The sequence below is a fragment of the Muntiacus reevesi genome, chromosome 1 (assembly GCF_963930625.1).
Source record: "Muntiacus reevesi chromosome 1, mMunRee1.1, whole genome shotgun sequence".
Taxonomy (NCBI): domain Eukaryota; kingdom Metazoa; phylum Chordata; class Mammalia; order Artiodactyla; family Cervidae; genus Muntiacus; species Muntiacus reevesi.
In genome coordinates, this window is record NC_089249.1 from 181,212,683 (window position 1) to 181,230,905 (window position 18,223).

At 39.2% G+C, this 18,223-nt stretch overlaps 1 protein-coding gene across 6 annotated transcripts in view; it reads right to left on the minus strand.

Annotated features, from left to right (window-relative positions):
* ZNF354C (zinc finger protein 354C) overlaps nucleotides 1-18,223 on the minus strand; it is a 99,311-nt gene that overhangs the window by 22,792 nt on the left and 58,296 nt on the right. For all 6 annotated transcript variants that reach the window (XR_010660834.1, XM_065917314.1, XM_065917311.1 and 3 more), the window contains exons 3-4: nucleotides 3,181-3,307; nucleotides 2,608-2,703 (exon numbers count right to left, since the gene is read on the minus strand). Coding sequence is in view for 5 of the 6 variants with exons in the window: in XM_065917314.1 (XP_065773386.1) it covers nucleotides 2,608-2,703; nucleotides 3,181-3,307 (223 nt within the window). In the remaining variant the exon portion in view is untranslated. The remainder of the gene's footprint in view (nucleotides 1-2,607; nucleotides 2,704-3,180; nucleotides 3,308-18,223) is intronic.

Below are 18,223 nucleotides of genomic sequence, written 5' to 3' on the forward strand. Positions count from 1 at the left end.
AATTAAATAAGAATAAGAAATATAGGCTATAAATTTGTATAAGAATATAGATCTTTCTTAATGATATCCATGCGAAAGCTAGCAGTTTAGATTTTCAAGGATCAACCAGGTACCTTCTCTCTTTTTACTCTTTCTCACAATATGATCTTCCCTGTCCATTTAGAAACTTACCCTACTACTCTAATCTTATTTCTTTACAAAAACTCAATTATTTAAGCCTAAATAATCCACCTCTTTCTTCAAATTTCAAAACATATTTTCAAAACATTCAATCACTTAACTTACATATATAAAGTTTGTGAAAATAATTCAAAGTTATTTGTTCAAGGAGAGCAGTAGCTATGTCTTATGATGTGTACAAGACAAGTACACAATTAGAATGTCTTAGGTAAAAAAATAAAGAATGAATGAGCAGAGTGACCAAGTTGGAAAAATTATTATGAAGGGCAGGTAACCTTGAAAATGAAAAGAGGCCTCTCCTCTCTTACTGGACTCCTGAGACTCAGTCATTTATTGAACAAATACTGAATAATTAGCAATAATAATAGGAAAAAAATAAATGGTCAAACAGTAACAGTTCATTTCTTCATGATCTGAGAAGACTCAACTGCATAATTCAAATTTGAGGTTCAGAAAATGAGGATACAAATATCAACAATATTGGTAAAGAATGGAAGACAGACAATAGAGGTGGGTTGGATTTCAACAGATAAAGAAAAGAAGACACTGTGAGTCAAAAAGAAGGCCTGTTAAAAGTCATCTATTTAGGGGAGGCTTATTGACTAAAGGGAATTTGAGTTGGAATTAGTTAAAATTTTGATTAAGCACAGTAAGGCCAAATATACAGTAACTAAATAACTAGTAGAAGAATTTACAATAATACAGATAACAGAAGGTGCTATAAATTCTTAGATAATAATAAGACAAAAATGTTTATATTTAGTAAAATGGGCAGCTTGAATCAGAAAAAGGACAGAATGGAATTGAAAAATAATGTAGTTGCAGTGGTCTGGCTGAATTGAGTAACTTGAGCCTCATTAGCACTGAGTTAATCAGAGAGGTAATTTAATTAAATTAAGACAGAATTTTAAAATTTTTAAAAATATTACTAAATCTAACATATCAGATGCTTGAGGAACAGAATTCAAAGATCTGGCCTCTCCCTTAGATACGCATAATCTTATTAGAAAAATAATTAACAAACGTAACTACAATTCATTGTGATAGATACAATAATGAATGTACTCTACGTAGAAAGTGCTGTATGAATGATGGAACAATTAATGCTGACTGGGAAGCAGGAGGGCTTCCCAGGTGGTGCAGTGGTAAAGACTCTGCCTGCCAATGCAGGAAATGCAAGCGTTCAATCCCTGGGTTGTGAAGATGCCCTGGAGTATGAAATGGCAACCCACTCTATTATTCTTGCCTGGAAAATTCCACGGACGGAAGAGCCTGGCAGGCTACAGTCCACAGTGTCACAAAGAGTTGGACATGACTGAGCAAGTAAACAACTGAGGAAAGTAGGAAAGATAAGAAAAATCTACAGATAAGAGCGGCATATTAGGTGGACAAACGGATCTTGAAAGATAAATAGTTTACCAATGGACAAGGTAGAAGAGGTGATTCAAGCTGAAGGAATAACACACAAATGATAGTGAGTATGCAGATGTAGCCAGAACACTGAGATGAAGAGGAAGTGGCCACTGACAAGACCATAAAGGAATAGGAAGACAGGCTAGGATGTAGGTTTAATGTCATACTAAGGGATCTTTCTTTAACCCATGGATAATGGAGAAACAATGAAGTCTCTTAAGGCACAGGACAAATACCTGAGTTTCAGAAAGATCACTGTGCTCGTGGCATGGAAAATCAGTGAGAAAAAAGAAGCTCAGAGAAGGTAGGTAACTTTCCTATAGCGCATGTAAGTAGTGGTAAGGGTAAGGCAAAATTTGGAATGTCTAAATTCAAGCCATGACCTTTAATGCTACACTGTGCAACCTGGTGGTGGTGGTGCTGTGTGATCAGTCATGTTCTGCTCTTTGTGACTCCATGCACTGTGGCCCACCAGGAAAAACTCGCTTGCTGATCCCTGGACTAGAAAGGCTACAATGGTAAAGTTAATAACAGCTGATTAAATATATAATAGTGGGACATGACAATCTAGTCACCAAGAAAATAAGAAATCAGAGACAAAGGAATGTTCATAATACTTTGAAATACGTGGATGGTAAAAAAGACATGAAAAAATTATTTAAAAAATTCAAAATATGGCAGAAGGTGTAAAGTGTTAAAAAATCTTTCAGACATGAACATGTGCAAATGCAGATGGAAAAATAAATAACATGAAGATCAAGAGGTGATAGAAGGAAGTGAGTGAGGCTGCAAAATAAAGGGGGGGGGGCAGGGAAAGAGAATGCAGGGAGTGGTATGAGAAGGAAAATGTCAAGACAAGGACCTTCTTGATGAAAGAAAATCATTACAACCAAGGAGTCTTGTCAGGTGGTCCTGAGCATTTCAGTAGGGCTCAGAATTTCCAGGATAGTTTTCGAACACTCCTCACAACCTGCTTATGTATAAAGACACTTGTGCCCATCGTCACTTACTCACCAAGGCAGACATCTTGAGGGATTTCTCTTTCCACCATGCAGGGATCTTCTCCTTGTTGCAACTGGCAGATCAACTTTGGGATTGATAATGGAATCCCTGCTCATCAGGAAGGAAATGGAGTTTGAACAGATGGCATGAAAAGCAAGCCCCAAACTCACAAACCAGAACCTACAGGGCAGATAAGACAAGTCTAGAGAGGCAAGGTAGGCAGAATAAGCTCTCTTGAGAGGGACTGAGGCCTTCACGGGGATGGAGCAGGAGGTGGGTCTTGGTTCAGAAACAATATGGGGCCCTGTCAATGAACGCCATGAAGATAGGAGTCCTATGCGTTTTTCAGAATCTAAACTGGGTTCCAATCATTGGAGTAGGAGGGAACTATTAAGGAGGTGGGGTGGGAGGAAGGCAGAGGACAAAAAGCAGCATGAAGGGTATCAAAACAAACAGGTACACGTTTAATTCTACAGAGATTTGTCCTTTTCCAGGGCAGAGGACAGAAACCTCAGACTCTGACCCTCCAAAAGAGCTCTAAAGTCCTCCCAGAGCAGATTCTCCATGACAGGCAAGCCTCCTTACCCAGCGAGACCAGGGCGCTGTAGTTCTCCAGCATCACCTCCCGGTACAGGCTTCTCTGGGCAGCATCCAGGTGCAACCACTCGTCCCGGCTGAAGACCACAGCAACGTCCCCAAACGTCACTGACTCCTATAACGGCAAATTCGTTCCCGTTTACCCAGGAGCATCTTCTCCCCGGAAGACTTGGTAAGAAGGCGACACTGGGATGTGCAGCAACTACCCTGAAAATGTCTCAGGATCCTAAACATTTCAAAGCAACTACTTATGTTACTTTTGGGACCACCCAGCAACTAACAAACAAATATTTATCGAGTAACCACTTGGAGCAAAGACACATGGCATGTTTGCAAGGGTATGGGACAAAAGGGCAAATTTCCTGCCGAGAGGGAATTTATATTGCATCCTGGGATCTGTCAGAGTCCATTTACCTCCTCCTTCCAACTGAAAATCCAAATTAAATGAAAGGAAAAAAGTCAGAGTACGTTTAGAGCAGTGCTGGAAAACTAGGAGAAATATCAGTAGTAGGACATAAATAAAAAGGAATTTCTGAGACATAAAGCAAATAATAAAAATAATATTGGTTAATGTCTATTGATGGACTTCCCTGGTGGCTCAGATGGTAGAGAATCAGCCTGCAGTGCAGGAGACCAGGGTTGGATCCCTGGTCAGAAAGATTCCTGGGAGAAGACAATAGCTACCTACTCCAGTATTCTTGCCTGGAGAATTCCATGGACAGAGGAGCCTGGTGGGCTACAGTCCATGGGGTCACAAAGATGTTAGACGCTATGATAGAAACTTTCTATACAGTAGCCAATTTAAGTTTCATAGATATTCTATTAGGAAGACACAATAATTAAATAATTTTGCAGATAAAGAAACAGTTCAGAAAGGTTACAAAATCTTTCCTAGCTACTACTGTTCGCGTGGTGGAGCTCCTAAGTGAATTCAGGTAGACAGATCTCTAAGCTATATTGTCAGATGGGTTCCATTGACTAGAAAAAATTAGAACTAAAGTACTACACAGGTGCAAAAGGGAAATGCTAAGAAGGTAAGATTTTCCAAGAGAATCCCAGTCAAACACAAAATGTAAGAAAGCAGACACCAATTTTTTTATGAAAGGGCTGAAGGGAGTGACAAATAGTACAAGGCTTAGTGGGTAGTTTTAGAATCTGTCAAAATGTAAAAGGTACATCACTATGACTTTGCATTTCTACTTCTAGGATTCTACTACAAGGAATAATCACACAACTGGGTAGGGATATCTGCTCACAGATGTTCACTAAAACATTACTTGTAAGTTAATGGTTATGGTAGGTTGAATAATAAACCTGTAAACATTGTACCTATGAAAAATGGGACTTTGAGGATCTGTTGAAGGATTTTGAGTGGGGGGAGCGATTATTCTGAATTATTATCAGAGGGATCTGGTGTAATCATAACAGTCCTTGTAAGAAGGACACAAAAGGAGTTAGAAGAGAAGGCTATGAAATGATGGAAGCAGAGACTGAAATGATACGCTCTAAAGATGCTTGAAAAGGCCACAGACCAAGGAAGACAGGGGACCACTAGAAGATGAAAACAAGACCAGGAAACAAACTCCCCACCTCTCACACTAGAGCCAAGGCAGAAAGAATCAGCCCTGCTGAGAACTTGGCCTTAAGTCAGTGAGACTGATTTCACACTTCTGACCTCCACAACTATAGGAGAACAAATTTATGTTGTTTCAGCCACTGGATTTGTTATAATTTGTCATAGCAACAATGGAAACTAATACAATGGTGAAATTTTCAAGACAACCTACATTATCTATCAATAAAGGAATAGATAAGCAATTTATACTGCATTTAGTCCATGAAATGTTATAAAGCCATTAAACAGAATGAGGTAGATTTGTATGCCTGACACTGGAATTTGACTGTGATATATTATCGATTCATATGAAAAAGCAAGCTCCGAGTCAATATGTGTTGAAAAGTATTTTATCTGTATATGCATAGGTACATACAAAAATATCTGGAAGAAAACAACAAGCTGTCGCAGATTATTCTTTGATATTTTAGAGAGGGACAGAATGGCAATCTACCACTTATATCCTTCATTAAGCTTACATTTTTTACAGGGCGTATGTTTGTTTTGACATTTTTTAAGATTCCACTTTAATTTATATATTCACTTTTTAGCTTTGCATTTTTGGTGGCTGCTGAGAATCATAATATACATCCTTAGTTCTTCACAGCATATTTAGAGCTAATATATGATTTCACACATATGGTAAAAAACCTTGCAAACATATGGTTCTTCTTCATGCTGTAGTTGTTACAAAGTTATTACAAAGACATTCCCAGATCATAAAGTTGACAGGACTCATCAGGTCACTCTGAGACTGCTCATGGAAGGCAAACAGTCCAATTTTGTCGTAGCTGTTATTTAGTCGTTAAGTTGACTCTTTCGCAACCACATGGCTCCTCTGTCAGGCTCCTCTGCCCATGGAATTTCCCAGGCAAGAATACTGAAGAGGGTTGCCATTCCCTTCTTCAGGGAATATTCCTGACCCAGGGATCAAACCTGCATCTCCTGAATTGGCAGGTGAATTCTTTACCACTGAATCACCTGGGAAGCCCAAAGGGTACAATGCAGCAAAATAAAAACTGTGTAGGAAAGTACTGGAAGTCAGAGATGCTTCATGAATCTCCTTATTTGCATGCACAGACTATGCTGTGTCACTGGATCTATTAATAGATGAGAATTCTTGGTTTGGGGGTGCTCAAAGGAGAAACGCTCAGCAGGGGCTTTTCAAGCATCAAGCAAGGCTTGACATACCATATAAGCCAGATGCAAATCAAGTGAAGATGACCCTGAGGGTGGTCAGTGGCATGTAAAGAGTACATCCAGGGCTTCCCTGGTTGCTCAGTGGAAAAGAATCTGCCTGCCAATGCAGGAGACACAGGTTCAGTCCCTGAGCCAGGAAGCTCCCACATGCCTAAGAGCAACTAAGCTTGTGCACAACTATTGAACCTGTGCTCCGGAACCTGGGAGCTGCAACTCCTCAGCCCACACGCCGTAACTATTGAAGCCCTCATGCCCTAGAGCCTGGGCTGTGCAGCAAGAGAAGCCTGCAACTAGAGAGCAGCCCCAAGACTCCACAGCTAGAGCAAAGTCCATGCAGCAACAGAGATGCCATACAGTCAAAGAAAGAAAGAAAACTATAAAAGATAAAATAAAACGAGAGCACATCCATTGCCCTTATCTTGGCCAGGAATCAAAAAACAGCCATCCAGGCATCCCTGGAGACAAAACTTTTCCAGTCCAGACCTTAGTGAATTCTATATTCACAATTGTCATATACATTACATCCACTTACAAGATAAACTCCATAACACATTATATTTTTGCTTTAAATAATCATATGCGTATCAAAGAAACTGACTACAAAAAATTAGTTATATATTTCTATAATACACATATTTATCCAGACAGCCACCACTTTTAATACTCTTAATTTCATTCTTAAGATTACATCTGGCATTATTTCCCTTTAACTTGAAGAACTTCCTTTAGCATATCTTATACTGCAGAACTGCTGATGATGAATTAGCTTTGTTTTCTTTTATCTGAAAATGCCTTTATTTTACCTTCATTCTTGAAGAATATTTTCATTGTTTATAGATTTGGGGTTGACAGTGTTTTTCTTTCAGCATATAAAATATCATTATTGTTTTCTGGCCACTGATGTCTCTAATGAGGAGCCAGTGGACATTCAGATATCGATTCTATGTATATAACACGGTTTTTTTCCCCTGTCTGCTTTAAAATCTTTGGTTTTTGGTGACTTGTCTATGACTTCTCTGCCTGATATTATTGGCACCATCTACAAATGGATGTTCAGTGCTTAAAATGTGGCTAGTTTGAATTGTGATGTGCTATTTATATAAAATACACACCAGAATATTTACTAGAAAATATTCATATATATACACCATACATATATACATATGATACCTCAATAATACTCATAACATGTGGAAATGTGAGATGTACGGATGTGACAGCTGGACCATTAAGAAGGTTGAGTGCCAAAGAATTGATGCTTTCAAACTGTGGTGCTGGAGAAGACTCCTGAGAGTCTCTTGGACAGAAAGGAGATCCAACTAGTCAATCCTAAAGGAAATCAACCATGAATATTCATTGAAAGGACTGATGTTGAAGCTGAAGCTTCAATACTTTGGCCATCTGATTTGAAGAGTCAACTCAGTGGAAAAGACCCTGCTACTGGGAAAGACTGAAGGCAGGAAGAGAAGGGGACGGCAGAGGATGAGATGGTTGGATGCAATCACTGACTCAATGGACAAGAGTTTGAGCAAACTCCAGGAGATAGTGAAGGACAGGGAAGGCTGGTGTGCTGCAGTCCATGGGATTGCAAAGAGTCAGACACAACTGAGCAACAAAACATGTTGAAACAATAAGATTTTGGGTATACTGGGTCAAGTAAAATATTTATTAAAATTAATCTGCTTCTGTTTATTTTTTACTGTGACTACAAGAAAGATTATTTTTTTAGTTGAAGTATAGTTGATTTACAGTGTGTGCCAATCTCTGATGTACAGGAAAGTGACTGAGTTATACACACATAGACAGTCTTTTTAAATATTCTCTTCTATTATGGTTTATTATAGGATGTGGAATATAGTTCCCTGGGCTATACAGTAGGACCTTGTTGTTTATCCATCCTATATATAACAGTCTACATTTGCTAATTCCAAACTCCTGGCCCTTCCCTTCCACATCCTTCTCCCCTTTGGCATCCACAAGTCTGTTCTCTATGAGTCTGCTGCTGTTTTGTATATTGGTTCATTTGTGCTCTACTTTAGATTTCACATCAAAGTGGTATCGTATGACATTTGTCTTTCTCGTTTTGACTTACTTTACTTGTTATGTTAATCCCTAGTCACATCCACGATGCTGCAGATGGCATTATCACCTTCTTTTTATGGCTGAGTAACATTCCACTGTATGTACGTATACACACACAGACACACACCACATCTTCTTTACCCACTCATCTGTCAATGGACGTTTAGGTTATGTCCAGTCTTGGCTGTTGGGAATAGTGCTGCCATGAACATGGGGGGGCATGTATCTTCTTAAATTACAATTTCGTCTGGGTATATGCCCAGGAGTGGGACGGTTGGATCATACAGTAATTCTATTTTTAGTTTTCTGAGGAACTGCTACACTGTTTTCCACAGTGGCTGCATCAACTTACATTCCCACCAACACTGTAGGAGGGTTCCCTTTTCTCCACACCCTCTCCATCATCTGTAGACCATTTTTGCCACTTTAGTTTTTAATTGAAGGATGACTGCCTTACAGAATTTTGTTGTTTTCTGTCAAACATCAACAAGAATCATCCATGTCCCTCCCTCCCAAACCTCCCTCTCCTCTTCCTCCCCATCCCACCCATCTAGAGCGTCACGGAGACCCTGTTTGAGTTCCCTGAGTCACACGGCGAATTCCCGCTCGCTCTCTATTTTACATACGGTATTGTGAGTTTCCATGTCACTCTCTCCATACACCTCACCCTCTCCCCCCTCCCCTCCCCCAGTGTCCATAGATCTGCTCTCTGTCTGTTTCTCCACTGCTGCCCTGCAAGTAAATTCATCAGTACCATCTTTCTAGACTCCATATATATGTGTCAGTACAAAATATTTACATTTCTCTTTCTGACTTACTTCACTCTGTATAATAGGCTCTAGGTTCGTCCACCTCATTAAAACTGACTCAAATGCATTCCTTTTTTATGGCTGAGTAATATTCCATTGTATATATTTACCACAGCTTCTTTATCCATCATCTGTCCATGGACATCTAGGTTGCTTCCATATTCTAGCTATTGTAAACAGTGCTGCAATGAACACTGGGGTTCATGTGTCTTTTTCAACTTTGTTTTCCTCAGGGTATATGCCTAGGAGTGGGATTGCTGGGTCATATGGTGATTTTATCCCTAGTTTTTTAAGGCATCTCCATACCATCTCCCATAATGGCTGTATCAATTTACATTCCCACCAGCAATGAAAGAGGGTGCCCTTTTCTCCACACCTTCTCTAGCATTTATTGCTTGTAGATTTTTTAACGGCAGCCATTCTGACCAGAATTGATGCTTTTGAACTGTGGTGTTGGAGAAGACTCTTGAGAGTCCCTTGGACTGCAAGGAGATCCAACCAGTCCATCCTAAAGGAGATCAGTCCTGAGTGTTCATTGGAAGGACTGATGCTGAAGCTGAAACTCCAATACTTTGGCCACCTGATGCGAAGAGCTGACCCATTTGAAAAGACCCTGATGCTGGGAAAGATTGAAGGCAGGAGGAGAAGGGGACAACAGAGGATGAGATGGTTGGATGGCATCACCGACTCAATGGACATGGGTTTGGGTGGACTCCAGGAGTTGGTGATGGGCAGGGAGGCCTGGCGTGCTGCGGTTCATGGGGTCGCAAAGAGTCAGACACAACTGACCGACTGAACTGAACTAAACCGATTCTGACCAGGATGAGATGGTACCTCATTGTGGTTTTGATTTGCATCTCTCTGATAATGAGTGATGCTGAGCACCTTTTCATGTGTTTGTTAGCTAACTGTATGTCTTCTTTGGAGAAATGTGTTTAGATTTTTTTCCCACTTTTTAATTGGGTTGTTTGTTTTTTTGATTTTGAGTTGTATGAGCTGCTTGTATATTTTGGAAATTAATTCTTTGTCAATTGTCTCCTTTGCTATTATTTTCTTCCATTCTGAGAGTTGTCTTTTCACCATGTTTGTAGTTTCCTTTGCTGTGCAAAAGCTTTTAAGTTTAATTAGGTCCCACTTATTTATTTTTGCTTTTATTTCCATTACTCCAGGAGGTGGGTCATGGAAGATCTTACTTTGATTTATGTCATTGAGTGTTCTGCCTATGTTTTCCTCTAAGAGTTTTATAGTTTCTGTTCTTATATTTAGGGCTTTAATCCACTTTGAGTTTATCTTTGTGTATGGTGTTAGGAAGTGTTCTGATTTCATTGTTTTGCACGTAGCTGTCCAATTTTCCCAGCACCGTTTATTGAAGAGGCTCTCTTTGCCCCATTGTATATTCCTGCCTCCTTTGTAAAAAACAAAGTACCCATAGGTGTGTGGGTTTACCTCTGGGCTCTCTTATCTTGTTCCACTAGTCTATATTTCTGTTTTGTACCAGTACCATACTGTCTTGATGACTAGGGTTTGTAGTATAGTCTGAAGTCAGGAAGGTTGATTCCTCCAATTCCATTCTTTCTCAAGACTGCTTTGGCTGTTCAGGGTCTTTTGTGTTTCCATATAAATTGTGGGCTTCCCTGGTACAGATGGTAGAGAATCTGCCTGCAATGCGGAAGACCTGAGTTCGATCCCTGGATTAGGAAGATCCCCTGGAGGAGGGCATGGCAACCCACTCCAGTATTCTTGCCTGGAGAATCCTCATGGATGGAGGAACCTGGCAGGCTATAGTTTATCATGTTGCAGAGTCAGACATGACTGAGAGACTAAGCAGATGTGAATTGTGAAAGTTTTTGTTTCAGGTCTGTGAAAAATGCCACTGGTAATTTGATAGAGATCACACTGAATCTGCAGAGTGCATTTGGTAGTATAGTTACTTTCACAATATTGATTCTTCCTACCCAGGAACATGGAATCTCCATCTTTGATTTCTTTCATCAGTGTCTTACAATTTTCCATATACAGTTGTTTTGTCTCCTTAGGTAGGTTTATTCCTAGATATTTTATTCTTTTCACTGCAATGGTGAATAGGATTGATTCCTTAATTTCTCTTTCTGATTTTTCATTGTCAGTATATAGGAATGCAAGTGATTTCTGTGTGTTGACGTTGTATCCCACGACTTTGCTGAATTCACTGATTAGCTCTAGTATTTTGCTGATAGTTTCTTTTGGGTTTTATATGTATACTATCATGTCATCTGCAAATAGTGAGAGTTTTACTTCTTCTTTTCTGATCTGGATTCCTTTTATTTCTTTTGCTTCTCTAATTACCATAGCTAGGACTTCCAAAACTGTTGAATAATAGTGGTGAGAATGGACACCTTTGTCTTGTTCTTGATCTTAGTGGGAATGCTTTTAGTTTTTCACCACTGAGAATAATGTTTGCTGTGGGCTGATCATATTTGGTCTTTACTATGTTGGGGTAGGTTCCTTCTATGCCTGCTTTTTTGACACGTTTTTATCATAAATGGGTGCTGAATTTTGTCAAAGGCTTTTTTTGCTTCTATTGAGATGATCATATGGTTTTCATCTTTCAGTTTGCTAATATGGTGTATCACACTGATTGAGTTACATATATTGAAGAATCCTTGCATCCCCTAGAATAAACCCAACTTGATCTTGGTGTATGAGCTTTTTAATGTGTTGCTGAGTTTTGTTTGCTAGAATTTTCTTGAGGATCTTTGCATCTATATTCATCAGTGATATTGGCCTATAATTTAATTTTTTTCTATTGTCTTTGCCTGGTTTTAGTATCAGGGTGATGGTGGCCTTGTAGAATGAGTTTGGAAGTATTCCTTCCTCTGCAATTTTTTGGAAGAGTTTCAGAAAAATAGGCATTAGCTCTTCTCTAAATGTCTGATAGAATTCCTTTGTGAAGCCATATGGCTCTGGGCTTTTGTTTTGGGGGAGATCACTGATTACAGTTTTTATTTCAGTGTTTGTAACTGGCTTGTTCATAATATCTATTTCTTCCTAGTTCAGTCTTGAGAGCTTGAACTTTTCTAAGAATCTGTCCATTTCTTCTTGGTTGTCCATTTTATTAGTATATACTTGCTCATAATATCCTCTTAAGATCCTTTGTATTTCTGCTTGCCTGTTGTAAACTCTCCTTTTTCACTTCTAATTTTGTTGATTTGACTTTTCTCTTTTTTACCTTGATGAGTCTGGCTAGTGATTTGTTAATTTTGTTTATCTTCTCAAAGAACCAGCTTTTAGTTTTATTAATCTTTGCCACTGTTTCCTTCATTTCTTTTTCATTTATGTCTGCTCTGATCTTTATGGTTTCTTTCCTTCTACTAATTTTGGGGGTTTTGTTTTTTTCCAGTTGTTTTAGGTGTTAAGTTAGGTTGTCTATTCTATGTCTCTCTTGTCTCTTGAGGTATGATTGTACTGCTATAAACGTCCCTCTTAGAACTGCTTTTGCTGAATCCTACAGGTTTTGGGTCATCATGTTTTCATTGTCATTTGTTTCTAGGAATCTTTCTATTTCCCTTCTTATACTTTCAGTGACCTCTTTGTTATTTAGTAATGTATTATTTAATCTCCATGAGTTTGTGTTTTTTGCATGTCTTTTCTTGGGGTTGATATCTAGTCTCACAGTGTTGTGGTCAGAGAAGATACTTGATACAATTTCAACTTTCTTAAATTTACTGAAGCTTGATTTGTGGCCCAAGATGTGGTTTATCCTGGAGAATGTTCCATGTGCACTTGAGAAGACAGTGTATTCTTCTGCATTTGGATATAAAGTCCTGAAGATATCAATTAGGTCCATCTGGCCTAATGTTTCATTTAAGGTTTGTGTTTCCTTATTGATTCTCTGTTTTAATGATCCGTCCACTGGTGTTAAATAGGGTGTTAACATCCCCTTCTATTATTGTGTTATTGTCAATTTCCCTTCTTATGCTTGTTAGTGTTTGCTTTATGTATTGAGGTGCTCCTATGTTGGGTGAATAAATATTTACTATTGTTATGTCTTCTTCTTGGATTGATCCTTTGATCATTATGTAGTGTACTTCTTGGTCTCATAATATTTATTTTAAAGTCTATTTTTGTCTGAAATAATGATTGCCACTCCAGCTTTCTTTTAGTTTCCATTCACCTGGAGTATTTTTTCCATACTTTTACTTTCAGTCTGTATGTGTTTCTAGGTCTGAGATGGATCTCCTGTAGGCAGCATATATATGGGTCTTGCTTTTGCATTTGAACATTCAGTCAGTCTGTATCTTTCGGTTGGTGTGTTTAATCCGTTTACATTTAAGGTAATTATTGATATATATGTTCCTATTGGCATTCGCTTGGTTGTTTTTGTGTTTGTTTTTGAAGGTCTTTCCTTTCTCTTGTGTTTCCTGGCAATGTAAGTCCCTTTAGTATTTGTTGGAAGGCTGATTCAGTGGTGCCAAATTCTCTTTAACTTTTGTTGTCTATAAAGCTTTTGATTCCTCCATCAATTCTGAGTGAGATCTTTGCTGGGTATACTAATCTTGGTTGTAGTTTTTTTTTTGTTTCTTTCAGTACTTTAAATATATCCTGCCATTCCCTTCTGTCCTGCAGAGTTTCTGCTGAAAGATTCGCTGTTAATTGTATGGGTTTTCCCTCATATGTACTTGTTGCTTTTCCCTTGCTGCTTTTAATATTCTTTCTTTATGCTTAATCTCTGTTAGCTTGATTAATATGTGTCTCAATGTGTTTCTACTTGGGTTTATCCTTTAAGGGACTCTACACTTCTTGAACTTGATTGACTATCTCCTTTCCAATGTTGGGGAAGTTTTCAACTATAATTTCTTGAAAAATTTTCTCAGTGCTTTTCTTTTTTTCTTCTCCCTCTGGGGCCCCTATAACTCGGATGCTGGTGTGTTTAATATTGTCCCAAAGGTCTCTGAAGTGAAGTGAAGTCGCTCAGCTGTGTCTGACTCTTTGAGACCCCATGGAGTATACAGTCCATGGAATTCTCCAGGTCAGAATACTGGAGTGGGTAGCCACTGCATCTCCAGGGAATCTTCCCAGCCCAGGGATCAAACCCAGGTCTCCCACATTGCAGGGAGTTCTTTACCAGCTGGGCCATCAGGGGAGCCCAAAGTTCTCTGAGGTTGTCCTCAATTTTTTTCACTCTTCTTTATTCTGCTCTTCAGCATTATCTCTACCATTCTATCTTCCTGCTCACTTATCCCTTCTTCTGCCCCAGTTATTCTGCTACTGGTTCCTTCTTGAGTATTTTTAACTGAAGTAATTATGTTACTCACTTGTTTGCTTATTCTTAATTTCTTCTATGTCCTTGGTGATTGTTTTAACTGTGTTAATTGTTTCTTGCATTTTCTTCATTCTATTTTCACGTCTTTGGAGCATCTTTACTATCATTATTCTGAATTCTCTTTCAGGTAAATGGCTTATTTGCTCTTTGTTTATTTGGTCTTGTGAGTTTCTATCTTGTTCTTTCATTTGTACTGTATTTCTCTGTTGTTTCATCTTTTTTCCCTAACGTGCTCCAATTGAGGTCTCCCAGGCTTTAGGGTTGTATTCCTTCTTCCTTTTGGTTTTTGCCCTTGGAGGGAAAGGTTGGTTGAGTGGTTCATGTTGACTTCTTGTTAGGGGTGACTTGTGCCTGTGTTCTAGTGGGAGATCAGCACATCAAGCAGGTAATTACAGAAATAATGGGACATATACACACACTTCCACACACACAGTTAAAACCAAAGTATTCTAAGGAAAAGAGTACAGGATATTGACTTGGTGAACAAGGGAAACCAAAAGTGATATCGATCAATTAAAAGCAGAGCTAACTAAAACTCAATCTCGAAAACTGAGCCTGAGCAGAGTGCAAACTAGGGAACACAGCAAAGAAAGTTCAGCAATTTAGCTTACTTGGTGAAAAAAGAAAGAGCGAAGAAAAAAAGGGAGAAGAAAAAGGAGGAAAAAAGGAGGAGAAGGCAAGAGAAAAGAAAAGGAAGGGGTGGAGAAGAAGATTAAAAAAAGAGAAAAGAAAAACATAGAAAAGCAAAGATAAATAGACATGTGAAAAAGATTTCTATATAATCAAGATTAGCTAATATTTATATATACATTAACTACAATATTTATATATATTCAGGATTAGCTGGTAAAGAACTATAAGAAAAGCAGTTGAATATATTTTTAAAAAATCACAAAAATCACAAAAAGGTAGAAAAAAAAAGAAAAGAAAATCTTAAAATGAATTTTTTTTAAAATGAGAAAAACAAAGAGGAAAACTCCACAGCCCTGCAAAAGGCTAATGTGAAGGTAGAAATATGTAGGGAGAATAAACAGTGTGATTTATAAGAAAAAAAATTCTCAAGGTCGTAGTTCTTCTTGGTTGTGGTCTGCCCCCGTGGATGGGGTTGGATTAGTGTCCTGTGATGTTTTCCTGGTTGGGGGAGCTTGTGCCTGTGTTCCAGTTGATGGAGCTGGATCTTGTCTCTCTGAAGGGCAGTGCAGTATCCAGTAGTAGGTTTAGGGGTGTCTATGAGTTCAGTATGTCTTTGGGCAATCCTGGCTTTGGCAGCGTTAGACACTTCTATTTCCACAGCCACGTCAAAGTGGCCCTCTCAGCATATATTATCTGCCGCCAACCCTCTATTTGTCCCTGGAACCTTTGCAAATGCTTCTGTTCCCTGATCCCACCCTGCACTACAGACCAAAGCTTGCTAGGTAGGGGCTTGTGAGGATCTTTTCTCAGCTCCTCGACCACGCCCTCTGGACCTCAGAGACTTGTATGGGCTTCCGCCAGCCCCCGAGGTTGCCCTCTGTGTCATGGGCTGTGTGCACTTGTCTCAGCTCACCAGGCCACCCTGTGTTATCGCAGGGCTTATGTGCAATTATTTTGACTCACCAGCCACCCTCTGCTTCACGGGGCTTGTGTGCACTTGTGGCTCACTGGCCCAGCCTCTATGCTGCGGGGCTTGTGTGTTCTTTCGGCTCCCCAGGCCCACCCTCTGCACCCTGCAGTTTGTGTGCACTGGAGAGGTTTGTATGCCACGCCTTTCTTGGCAACCTGGGCATGCCCTCTGCAGCCCCTGGTTTGTGTGCACTGGAGAGGTTTGTATGCTGTGCCACTCAGCTCCCCAGGCATGCCCTCTGCACCGCAAGGGTTGTGTGCTGGAGAGGTTTGTATGCTGCCCCTCTCTAGGCAACCCGGCCTGCCTTCTGTGCTGTGGGGCTTCTATGGGCTTTTCTCAGTTCCCTGAGCCCGCTGTCTGGTCAGGGCCACAGTCTGTGTACCTTTTATAGGCTGAGAATTGCAGCTCTCTGTTTTCTGCCCTCTTAGTCCCTGCTTTGCCCAGTTTTCTGAGATTTCACAACTCACCCATGGGGCCTGCCTACAAGGGAGTGTCCTGGTGCATGGGAACTCTTCCTGTTTCAGGACTCCCTCCCTCTCCTTGGGCCCACGCTCCTGTCCAGAAGTTCTCTCTTTTCCCTTTTTATGTCATCCTCTCTCCTACCTCATATCAGGGAGCTTAGCTTGCCCCCCTGGAGGCCTGGGGTCTGCTGCTGTCACCTAGAGGTTGTTTTGTAGGGCGTGTTTCGTATCTTGATGAGTTTTTTGATGTATTTGTGGGGAAGTTGGCAATCTCCGAGTCTCATTCCTCTGTCATCTTCCACTCTCCTAGTATAATGACCATTCTGACCAGTGTGAGATGGTACCTCATTGCAATTTGATTTGCATTTCTCTAATAATTAGCCACACTGAGCATCTTTTCATGTGCCTACTGGCCATATTTGCCCTTTCGAGGAATGTCTATTAAGATCTCCTGCCCATTTTTTGACCAGGTTGTGCTGCTGTTGGGTTGTTTGTATATTTCAAAAATTAAGTCCCAGCATTTGTGAATATTTTCTCCCATTTTGTAAACTGTCTTTTTGTCTTTTTTTTAAAAATGGTTTCGTTTGCTGTGCAAAATCTCCTAAGTTTGATTATGTCCTATTTATTTATTCATTTCTATTGCCTTGGGAGACTTAAGAAAACATTGGTATGATTTACGTCAGAGAATGTTTTGCCCATGCTCTCTTCTAGGAGTTTTGTGGTGTCATGTCTTGTTAACTCTTTAAGCCATTTTGAGTTTATTTCTGTGCATGGTGTGAGGATGTGTTCTAACTTCATTGATTTACATGCAGCTGTCCCACTGTCCCAGTACCTCTTGTTAAAGAGACTATCTTTTTCCTATTTTATATTCTTGTTTCCTTTGTCAAATATTAATTGACTGTAGGTGTGTGGGTCTATTTATGGCTCTCTATTCTCTTCCATTGATCTGTATGTCTGTTCTATACCAGTACCACACATTTTGATTACTGTGGCAGTGTGGTATTGTCTGAAGTCTGGGAGAGTTATGCCCCTTGCTTTGTTTTTTTACCTCAGAATTGCTTGGCCAATTCTGGGTTTTACGATTCCATATACATTTTTGGATTATTTGTTCTAGTTCTGTGAAAAAATGTCATAGGCATTTTGATAGGGATCACATTAAATCTGTATATGGCTTTGGATTGTATTGCCATTTTAATAATACTAATTCTTCCAACCCAAGAGCATAGAATATCTTTCCATTTTTTTGAGTTCTCTTTAATTTCCTTTATTAATGTCTATAGTTCTCATGTACAACTCTTTCACCTCCTTGGTCAGGTTTATTCCTAGGTATTTTATATTTAGGGGTGCTATTTTTAAATTTATCTTTTTACATTCTCTTTCTGATATTTCATTGCTAGTGTACAGAAATGCAACTGGTTTTTGAATATTAATCTTATATGGCTACTTTGCTGAGTTCATTTATCAGATCTGGTAGGTTTTGTTTTGAGTCCTTAGGGTTTTATATATAGTATCATGTCATCTGCATATAATGATAATTTTACCTCTTCCCTCCCAAGTTGGATAACTGTCATTTCTTTTTCTTGTCTGATTGCTTGGCCAGGACTTCCAATACTATGTTGAATAGAAGTGGCGAGACTGGGCATGTTTGTCTTGTTTCAGTTTTTCAACAAGAAGGCTTTTAACATTTTACCAATGAGCACTATATTGTTTGTGGGTTTTATAAGTGGCTTTTATTATGTTGAGATTTGCTTTTTATTATATTGAAATATGGCCCATCTATTCCCACTTTTGAAAGAGTTTTTATCATGAATGGATGTTGAATTCTGTCAGACACTTTTTTTGCATCTATTGAGATGATCCTGTAGTTTTTTATAATTTTCTTTTGTTAATGCGGTGTATTACATTGATTGATTTGCAAATGTGAAACTATCTTTGTGAAGCTGGGATGAATCCCACTTG